We start from the raw sequence: 10731 nt of genomic DNA on the forward strand, positions 1-10731 counted from the left end.
TCTTTCCTTCCCTTAGGAACCCCGAAACAAAATCAAATGAAAACAAGAAAACTAACGTATGCTAGTTTGGCCACACTCTGCTGCTGCTGGCTCTGCGGTGAAACCTGCGAATGCTGTCTCGACTGCCTCGATTGCTGCGACTGCTGCTAGTTCCCCCCCCCCTTGTCGAATTAATCCATGGCGCCCTGTCCGCGCGAGGTTGTCAATGCGATTCTCCTCTTGATTTTTCCAAATCGATGCGCATGCGATATGATGGGATTTGGTATATGCTGGGATGAAAGGGAAAGGAGATGGGAAGGGTGCGCACTGAAGGAGGGGCACGTGTACGCGCGACACGGGATGTGTATGAGATATGAAGGGGGAAGAGATGGGGGAGGAATAGGTGGATTGGAGTTTTTGTCTCTTCTTAGCATACAGTGCGTGTGTGTGCTATGGTTGCTGCGCTTTCTTTCATTGCGCGTTGTTGTTGTTTACCCACGCAAATAGATTGGCAATGACTTTGGATAATGGATTTGATCTACTTCCAAGTTTTTTTTATGAATTCACTTAGTGAATGACAGGACAAAGCAGTTCCATTTGATCGATATACAAACTCGCTCCATGTTAGACGCAAGTCTTACAGTCAATGAGAAAGGAGATTCAATTGAAAGAAGAGGAAAGGAAAACCACAGCGCTTAGTCCTCGTAGGCTTCCTCAAGCTCCTCTTGGTACGCTTCTTGAGCCTCGATGAGCTCCTGGCGCTTCTCCTCCAAAGACTCACGGTCACTACTTGAGATGGAGGAGCCATCTGCGTCGTGAGTAGGAACTGGTGGAGGCTCTTGGAAGGCTGCAGCGTTTTCATAGGGATCTGATGGAGGGGGTGCACCATATGGAGCGCCGCCGTAAGGCGCCGCGGCTGGGGCAGCGGCTGCAGCAGCCTTGGCTTCGTCGTCGCTATCATCAGCTGGTGGGTGTTAGTTGTGCGACAAAGATTTGAAAACGAGGGAGGGAAGAGAAACATACCAAGTTGGTGGCCAATAAAGGCACCAGCGGCGATACCTCCAATACCGGCCGCGGCCAGCATCGCAGTGGAATGACCCTTCTTTTCCTCCTTCTCGTTGGTAGCTTGACCAGAAGGAGTATAGTCGTGTCCCTGGTGGCCGTGGGTGTTTCCGAACAAGCCACGCTCATCGTGACCAGCTGCGGGCACGTAGGGTGCGCCGGCAGCGGGAGGAGCGTATGGGCCTGGTGGCAGGTGGGAAGGCGGGTCCCATTGTGTACGTCCAGTAGCTTGCTCAATGTAAAACCAGCGTTGGCTGTTCTGGTCCCATTGCTGGGTCCAGCCAGGCGGCATTGGGGGAGGTGCGCCATAGGGCGCTGGTGGGCCTACTGGTGGGGGTGGACCCTGGCCGTACGGCTGTTGCTGAGGGTAGCCCTGGGGTGGATAACCCTGGGGCGGGTAACCCTGACCCTGAGGAGGGTAGCCTTGACCCTGAGGAGGAGGATAGCCTTGACCTTGTGGAGGATAGCCTTGACCTTGGGGCGGACCACTGTTTCCATAGTATGAATCGGACAGTGAGCGGTCGCCAGGGCCAGCACCACCAGGCGCGCCGGCATGCGAGTCTTTATAACGTTAGGATTTGGATCGCGGCTGTGTTTACAAAAGCATGTTTACCTGATGGCTTCTTGTCGTCATCGTCCAACAGCTCCTTCATCTTCTTCTTGAGGAAATCCATAGTGGACAGGTGTTAGGAAACAACAAGTAAGTGAGCAGTTGCAAGGTGAGAAAAGGATGATGAAGAAGAAGAAGAAGAAGTCTGAAGTTTGAAGTTTGTCGTGTGAGCGGGGGCAGAAGAAGGGCTTTAAAGCAAAAGAAAGTGGGCACTGCTGGATACCAGCGGGGCGTCTGATGGCAGCCTCTGGGCACGCATAGCTCCACGGGGCATAGAAGCATGGGAGCAGACTGCTCAGGGCGTACACGGTTGGCGACATGCACAGGAGAGACAAAGGGCACCAAGCAGAGGGGCAGACCTCATCCGACGACTCCATTGGCAAGCGGGTTGAAAAGTGGGGGGATGAACCGGCTTGCTACTTGCGGAGGCTAGCTTGGATCCCGTCTGCTGTGAGGAGTGGATTAGTGAGACTTGGCGATGTGTATGTGAAAGTGTCTTCGGTATTGGGTTTCTGCGGCGATTGCTTATGCCAGAGAGCAATAGCACGGACGCGCATCTACTGGCCTGTGTAGGCCTGTATAGGATTGTGTCACCGAGTGTATGCTTGGATGGCAGCCAATGGCAGTTTTCGATTCTATCGGCTGGCGGGCTTTGGGTAACAGGAGGTGCGGGATTAATGACATGTTGTAGAGGGAGTTGGGCGACATGGGTTGGTGTGAAGAAAGGCTTGGTGTGGCCGATGGAGTGAGGCTTAGCGATGCATGCGCCATTGATTAATCTGTATGTATGTATACCCAGCCACGGCTGCCACAGCTGGCCAGTGGCGAGGCAGGTGCAGCCGGCGGGAAGTCACGATGGACGCCGAGGGGCGTTGGGGGCTGACTAACGGGCGCGTACTTGCGATACAAGCCACATGCCCAAGCCGTTGCAGCAGATTCCAGTGCTGTGGCCGTGGTATGTCGCATCATGGGGCGACAGTGGCCAGTTGACAGCGCCGCCTCGCCTTGGACCCAACAGGCGTGACGCGGTCAATGGACATGAACAGATACATGTACATACATACTGTGGCCTTGTGGACTGGATACGGTCATTGGTGCCTGGACAGTGTCAGTTTTGTGTTGGCTCGTGGTACTATGTGGGCGTATGGACAAAATCGGGACGACAAGTGCCCCGCCACACGAGACCCTGGAGTGCGTGCGTGCGTGCGTGCGGGACGGTGCGGTGTCGCACGTGGGAATGGCGACCATCGAGGCTGCTTCGGGAACATGGGAATTGTCGTGATTAATATGCAAGACCAAAATCAGATATGCTTAGGGCCTGGTGTCTAGCTGCAGGCTGCTCACAGCAGCAGCGGATTATTACATGCAAACTGACAGTGCTGATCTGGCGTTGGCAGCGCCGCGGGCGCAATGATGTCATGACCTCGCGACCTGCCAACAGTGACACCCCGGCTTCAACGCCGCCCCCCTAATTATCGGCTTCCTGTCAGCCAGGTTGGTGTAGTAGGGCATTCTCAAATCCCATGTGTCCCGTCATCGCAGAGCCGCGACTGTGGTTGCGGCCACGATATCCTTAGATGGCACCTAGAAACGTCGCGCTAAGCGTGCGCCTCATCCAAGCCATCGTCGATGCGAATGCGATTCCCGGCCTGGCTAAAGAAGCAAGTAGACAGGTAAGCGAGATCTGCGGGCCATGATGGACTGGACTCGTTTTGGCTCGACGCCAGCTGAGGCACAGTCTATACTTACACTTGCATTGTCTGCGTCGTCTTGTGTCGCGTCCCAAAGACACCACCTCTGCTGCATCACTGCCTGAAAAAGTAGCGCCCTAGAAACCGTATTTGCGCCTCTGCATCTCGCCGTCGTCACACATCTTCCTCGGCGGGGCTGGTACGTGTAGCGCAATACGTACGCTAGCGACGTCAATCCCCTGGCCTCCATGCCGTCGACCTGAATGTCATCGCGGTCCAAAGACGACGACACCGACGACGACAACACCCGTCCTCGACGTTCACTTTTGTAGCGAGACGGATCATCCAGGGCGCGACAACGACCCTTCGCCTACCCTGCCCTGCCGCATCCCAGCACCACTACGTATGAGGGAGCCGCGCTCGATCTTCACAGGTACAGGGAATGACTCGACGACGGCTCTTGACCGCACGCCCGATCAGCGCCAACTAGACACTTGCCAACAACACCACTTTGTCGCAAAAACACCAGACCCACCGTCTGTCCCCCTCAACTCCCCCTTTGAATTCCCTGATCCCCACGACCCATGGGCCCGCCTGTCCCCAACTCCTAGCAACAACCACCACCTACACCAGCGGTCGGGCTCTGCGCCGCTGCAGCGCCGCCCACCACACAGCGGCACGCAGCCAGCGCTCGCTCCGCCTGCCATTGCTGGCATCAAACGATCTCCCCCGTCCCTCGGCGACTACCCTCTGGCCTCAATCTCTTCGCGACTGGCCCCGCCCCAAACCGAGCCCTTGCACAAGCGCCGCAGAGCCCTCCCTCCTCTACGCTATTCGCTCGACCGCTTCACTCTCTCCAAGACTGCCCAGACTCGTCTCCCCACCGAGCCTTTGTCGCCGCTCTTCTTCTCCTCGCGAACCATCAGACTCAACCTGCCCCCGCGCTTTTCCAGCTCAGAGGCGGCAGCAAGCATGCTTAGCAAAACTCACGAAGAAAGCAGCATCAAGACCGTCACCCTTGCAAGAGGCACCTATAGTGGCTTGAGCCCGCCAGGGCCTCCGCCCGGCGCAAGTGGAAGACCGTCGGAGCGCTCCAGTCTACCGCGTACAGCATCCCCGGATTCGCGAGAAAAGAGCGACCCATTGCGGGTCCTGGCATCCATTGGCATAGTCGAGCTGCTCGAACAAGATGGCCGACCGACTTTTGTTGTCGACATTGGCGAATCTATAACCCGAACCCCACAACCCACCACTTTGCAGATACTCTTTGCCAACAGTGCACTTCGATCAAACTCTTCAGCCTGGGAGCTGGTGGCTGGCAAATCGTTTGCATCCACGCCCCAAGACTCGGCTGTAAATGCAACACATCAATTTCGTACCTGGCTACTGGATCCAACACGCCACAGGCAAGACAGCGATGCTAGTCCTCTTCCAGTGGATTATGGCGGGATTTTGTGGTCGTGTTTTACCCTACGGAAACGATTCCGCGTTGTCTCGGGCCATGTACCGGCCCCTACAACAACCCTACCCTCCACGGACGTGCCCGATGTAGCTGCCATGCCTATGCTATCAGCAGTAGCTCATGCATCAGGCAATGGTGCTGCTTTCACATCACCTCCGCCCCGTATTGATGAAGCACAAGATTACTTTGGCAGTACAGGCCCTGCCGTTCCCCAAAAAGCATCAAGACCTCCCGTTGCAGCACCACAACCTGATCCAACTTACTCCAAACTTGGTGACAAATCCATGGCGCCGGACCTTCCGTCCAAAATAAACATAACATCATCGATTGAAGAATCTGCGCCATTTGTTAACCAGTGTGTATTGCGAGCTCATGTTGCAGGCGACGTTGACCCGTTCTATAGAGAAAATGATGACGTGGGCGAGGAAGTTCGCGACATGGGCTTCTTCGATTGGACCAGGCTAGCCCCATCTCCTACTCTACCCAAACACATACAATTTGCTCGCTCAATAGACTGGGCCTCAACACCCTTGGGTCCCATTGAGTATTGGTCTAATGATCTGCGTGCCATGTGCAACCTCATCATGTGAGCGTCCCACTTTTTGCATGAGCCCATGCAGCTCAATACTAACCACCGCCAGGGCGAGCCCACATCCCGCAGCCATGTACTGGGGGGAAGATCTTGTGGCTATCTACAACGAGGCCTACATCGGTATGTCGAAACTTGACAAAACTGTTCCTTTCTCTAACCACCAAACTAGGCCTGGCAGGTCAGAAACATCCAACGCTCATGGGCCAGAGCTACAGAGTCGCCTGGGCAGAGATTTGGCACGAGGTCAAGGATGTTTTTGCAAATGCACGCCTCACTGGTCAAGCGACTATGAAGGACGACGATTGTCTGTTCATATGGCGGAATGGTTTCATCGAGGAGGCATATTTTTCATGGTCCATTATTCCAATGGTTGGTGAGGATGGAACAGTAATGGGCCTCTATAACCCGGCTTTCGAAAAGACAAGACGGAAAGTTGCCGAGAGGCGCATGCTCACACTCCGCGAAGTCGGCGAACGGACTGCAACCGCGAGGGAAATCAAGGGCTTCTGGGATCAAGTACTTCTTGCATTGACCGAAAACGACTTCGACACCCCGATAGTCATGCTTTACAGTGTCAACGATGAAAACGACAGCGACTCGTCCTCCCTGCACTCCAGCAGCTTGTTCGGCTCAAAACAGTGCTACCTGGAGGGCTCATTAGGTGTTCCCGCTGGGCACCAAGCGGCACCCGATCAGATTGACCTCAAAGACGGACAGGAAGGCTTCGGGCCTGTCTTCCGGGAAGTCATGAAAACGGATAAGCCTGCAGTCATTAGTATCGGATCGGATGACTTGCCATCCTCCATGATGGAAGGAATAGAATGGCGCGGCTTTGGGGACCCTTGCCGAGAGATTGTCATCTGTCCCATTCACCCCACCACGGGTGAGAATATCCTTGGCTTCCTCATTATGGGTATCAATCCAAGAAGACCTTATGATGATGACTACAACCTCTTTGTTCAATTGCTCAGCCGACAACTTGCTACATCACTGGCTTCCGTAGTCCTTTTCGAAGAAGAGATACGCAGGGGCCAAAGAGCAGCCCGGCTAGCGGCAGAAGACCGGTACCATCTCTCTACACAGCTTGCTGCACGCACACAGGAAGCCCGAGAAAGCGAGACCAGGTTCACTCGCATGGCCGAGTTATCACCAGCAGGCCTGTTCATTGCTGACCATGTTGGAAGAATAACGTACTGCAATGACACTTGGTACGAAATCGCACGAGTACCAAGAGAGCCCGAGATGACGGATAGGTGGATTGAGTACGTCAGAGATGAGGATCAGCCACTGATTCTTGAGCATTGGGAGCGACTGGTCAACGACACTACGCCCATCAATCTCGAATTTCGATTCAAAGCACCTTGGGAAGATAGGGACCGCACAAAGAGCGACACATGGGTGCTGTTCTCGGCTTTCCCTGAAAAAGACGAACACGGGCAGCTCAAAAGTGTTTTCGGTAGCATCACGAACATCTCGCCTCAAAAATGGGCCGAAGGGTTTCAAAAGCGGAAGATGGAGGAGGCTGTTGAGCTCAAACGCCAACAAGAGAATTTTATCGACATTACGAGCCACGAAATGCGAAACCCCCTTTCCGCTATCCTCCAATGTGCCGATGAAATCTCTACTATCCTAGGCGATTTTAGGGCTTCAGGCTCTCAAGTCATCGAGCCGGGTATTGTAGCCGACTCTATAGACGCCGCGCAGACGATCGCCTTGTGTGCACAACATCAGAAGCGCATCGTCGACGATGTCTTGACGTTGTCGAAACTCGACAGTGCAATGCTTATGGTACGTTTTTCTTTTTTCTTTTTTTTTCGAAAACAGCATTTGGGTCGTCTAACATGTTTGATAGGTAACGCCGGTAGATGCGCAGCCATTACAAGTCGTACAGCGTGCTTTGAAGATGTTTGAAGGCGAGGTCCAAACGGCCGGTATACAGATGGAGTTTGTCCTCACTGATTCATTCACAAGCCTAGGGGTCGACTGGGTCAAAATTGATCCGTCGCGAGTCTTGCAGGTGAGCGGAAGAGTGCATACAGTAGTTTCTTTTGTAACTAATCTGGGCGCAGGTGCTCATCAACCTTACCACAAACGCCATCAAGTTTACAACAACTGAAGAAACAAGGACTATTAAAGTAGTTCTCTCAGCATCTCGAGAGCGTCCATCGGCGCGGAACAACCCTACAGTGAACTACTTTCCCATGCGGGCCAAACGGATAGACCAGACATGCGGTCCCGACTGGGGAGAGGGCGAAGAGATCTTCTTGGAATTTGCAGTCCAAGATACAGGCCGAGGGCTAACTCCAGAGGAAAAGAAACTTCTTTTCCAGCGCTTCTCGCAAGCAAGTCCACGAACTCATGTCCAATACGGTGGATCTGGCCTAGGTTTGTTCATCTCACGGGAGCTCACTGAGTTGCAAGGAGGCGAGATTGGTGTCTCTTCTGAGGCAGGGAAGGGAAGTACATTTGCCTTTTACGTCAAGTGCAGGAGGAGTATCGAGCCAAAAGACACATTGGAAGTTCTTCCGGCTTCCTTGTCTCGAAAGGTGTCCAATGCGAAAGATAAGGGAAGGACTGGACTACCTGTACCGTCACAGTCGAAAACAATAACCAAGGACTTTGCGATTGTGCCAAAACAGGATAATACCACACCAAATCCAAATCCAAAGAAGGAGATCAAGGTGCTCATCGTAGAGGACAACTTGGGTATATTACCAAGTCTATTCATTCTACCTGCATCACCACTAACGCTCTCTAGTCAACCAAAGAGTCCTTCAACGCCAACTCCAAAACCAAGGCATACAAACCATCGTCGCAAATCACGGTGGTGAGGCTCTCGAAGTCCTGAAACTATCCACCTTCTGGGCCTCCCCTTCGTCGTCCACCGCTACCACCACACCTCCGACCGATATCTCGGTTGTCCTCATGGACAAAGAAATGCCAGTCATGGACGGTCTCCAATGCACGTCCAGAATCCGTGAACTAGAGCAGCACGGAAAGTTCAAGTGCCACGTCCCCATAATTGCCGTCACGGCCAACGCTCGTAGCGAGCAAATTGCTACTTTACTAGCTGCCGGTATGGACGATGTTGTCAGCAAGCCCTTCAGGATCGGCGAGCTCATACCCAAGATTGAGGATCTGGCTAGCCGTTTTGGGAACAAAAAGCCAGTCTCTGATGATTCTGCTTTGAAAGTCCCGACTGGACCTAATGTACAACCGTACAGTGTATAACGAAGTACATGAAACGTGATTTTGCTTTTTTTCGCACACATTTTTTGGGCGTTCTGCCTGCATCGGCCTTTGAAGCAATCGGCCTTGTCTCGTTATACTTCTTGTTTTTCCTCTTGGGTCTTCTTCACAATTTCGTATTAGTAAGCATACACACATCCGGAGTGTTTTTCTTTTCGCGCTCATCAACGACATGGGTTTTTTTCGGTTGTTAATGAAGCATTTTCGAGATGTGTATACCCCCCTTTTTCGCGTTTTCCGGGAAAAACAGCATGAGGGTAACCAGGAATGAGTTGTAGAAAAGTAAAGTAAAGTGCAGTCCAATACAGGTAGATGTATGGGTGAATAAGAATAGCTCAGCGATATGAGTGACCGAATGAAGATGTTATTGGGGATGAGGTTAAACATGCTCTAGCATCCGGCAATTGTGGATTTATGCCCCTACGCTACACGAACCTCCGAACCCCCTAAACTCCTTACCTAATACAGATCTACTCTACACCGGTTACCTCTTCCGTCTCCCCCTCCCACACTAAATACGCCGCAAAGCGAATACGATACAAGAAAACGCCTCGTATCACCTTACACCGAGTACAAGGTGAAAAGTTTACCCCATAGTAATCCTAGCACAAATAGCGAAAGACGCGATATAGCACATTACCCTAGATCCCTAAGCCTAGCCGCTGGAATTATACCATGTACTTTTAAGCATCGCACTATCAGTCTTGGTCTATTTGCTTTTGCTTCTTTTTGTTTGGACAATTTCCGTTTAGTAATACGTATTGATACTGTCTTACGCCAGCAATATCCCCTCTTGTGATTTGAGAACGGCCATTCTCTCGGTTGATTGATCCGGTGGAAATTGGAGCCACACCAGGCGCAAAGCGGGCTAGCTTAGTACCAAAACAAATGTATGATTTGAGATGTGTTTATATTTGTTTTGGGCGTAGAAGCGTAATGGATTTTTTATTTGACTTGAAAAAGAAAGGATAGGGTATACTGTAAGCCTGCTGGAATCGGGTGTGGAAAAACTATGATTTTGTACTTGGGTTTGAACAATGTAGAGTTGGCATAGATTTTTTGGCTTGAAGTTCTGAAAGGATTTGTGTGTGTTGGAAGTTTCTCACCCGAATGTTTTTTTTAACTCTAAGTGGATGTTGTTGGGTGATTCCATCTCCGACTTCATCGGTTGACCGAGAGTGTATTTGTTAGTAAGAAACTAGTACTGATCATAGTGACTGAAGCGCACACAAATGCTGGACCTATGGTAATCATGCGTGGATCATTTCTACTTATTTATCCCCCCTTATTTCCTAGCAGAAAGAGGCTTATGTAGGGCCATGCCATTCTTTGTCTTTGCAGGCGATATTAGATTAGCAATCGGTCAAGGGCGGATCCGGGATACCGCGCAAATCATATTGATATCGGGGTCTCTTTCCTGTCCTCCTGACGTACCGGGAACAGCCGGCCGGACAAAGAAACGACCCGTTCCGTGTGGCTTGCTATTCCTATTAGGGTTAAGTGGCACTGTTACACCGACGTCCTGTGGCTACAACGGTCCAAGGTTTTGTATGTGGGTGCGCTAAATTAACGAATCGGCTCTTCGTCGGATGCCTTTCCACCTAGTTTATTACAGGGAAATACCAGACTGGTCTTAACAATTGCGACTCCATATAGTATAGCTCTTGTGCTCTACCCTGACCTTTGTCGTCCCCTTGCTAGTGGCCCACACACAACACGTAGGCCTTGTAGTTAGCACAGTAGTGTGTACTTAAGTCAGATGTTGGGACTAAAACTAGAAACGAAAATTGCCTCTAAAATCTCAAGGTGGACTGCATTCCCACCATATCTGGTACGCGAACAAACTTTGCCTTTTTTCCTAATTTGGCTACTATTCACTTCATCAATCGTCATGCTAGTGATTCGGATTTTCTTGTTCAGTTCTTCAATCCACTTGATTGATCAATTCAGAGCTTTATTTTCGATATAGTATTAGAAATAGTGCTAACGTGTTTCATAAGCGAGCTGATCACCCAAGCGAGCTGATCGCTCCCCACCAACGCGTTAACTTCACAACATTATCACAGCTATTTAACACAGTATATTA

The 10731-nt window shown here is 51.6% G+C and overlaps 2 protein-coding genes across 2 annotated transcripts; one reads left to right on the forward strand and one right to left on the reverse strand.

The window, feature by feature from the left end:
- Positions 1-674: 674 nt before the first annotated feature.
- Positions 675-1715, reverse strand: COCCADRAFT_6755 (uncharacterized protein; the record flags this gene model as incomplete). Its single annotated transcript, XM_007716154.1, has 3 exons — positions 675-943; positions 1003-1602; positions 1655-1715. The coding sequence occupies 3 exons, from the start codon at positions 1713-1715 to the stop codon at positions 675-677; spliced, it is 930 nt and encodes a 309-aa protein (XP_007714344.1).
- Positions 1716-3747: 2032 nt separating this feature from the next.
- COCCADRAFT_101519 (uncharacterized protein) lies at positions 3748-8627 on the forward strand (the record flags this gene model as incomplete). Its single annotated transcript, XM_007716172.1, has 7 exons — positions 3748-5390; positions 5446-5516; positions 5566-6279; positions 6457-7184; positions 7249-7413; positions 7466-8102; positions 8155-8627. 7 exons carry the CDS (start codon positions 3748-3750, stop codon positions 8625-8627), a joined length of 4431 nt encoding a protein of 1476 aa, XP_007714362.1.
- Between the last annotated feature and the right edge of the window lie 2104 nt (positions 8628-10731).

Source organism: Bipolaris zeicola (assembly GCF_000523435.1).
Source record: "Bipolaris zeicola 26-R-13 unplaced genomic scaffold scaffold_129, whole genome shotgun sequence".
NCBI classification, from domain to species: Eukaryota; Fungi; Ascomycota; class Dothideomycetes; order Pleosporales; family Pleosporaceae; genus Bipolaris; species Bipolaris zeicola.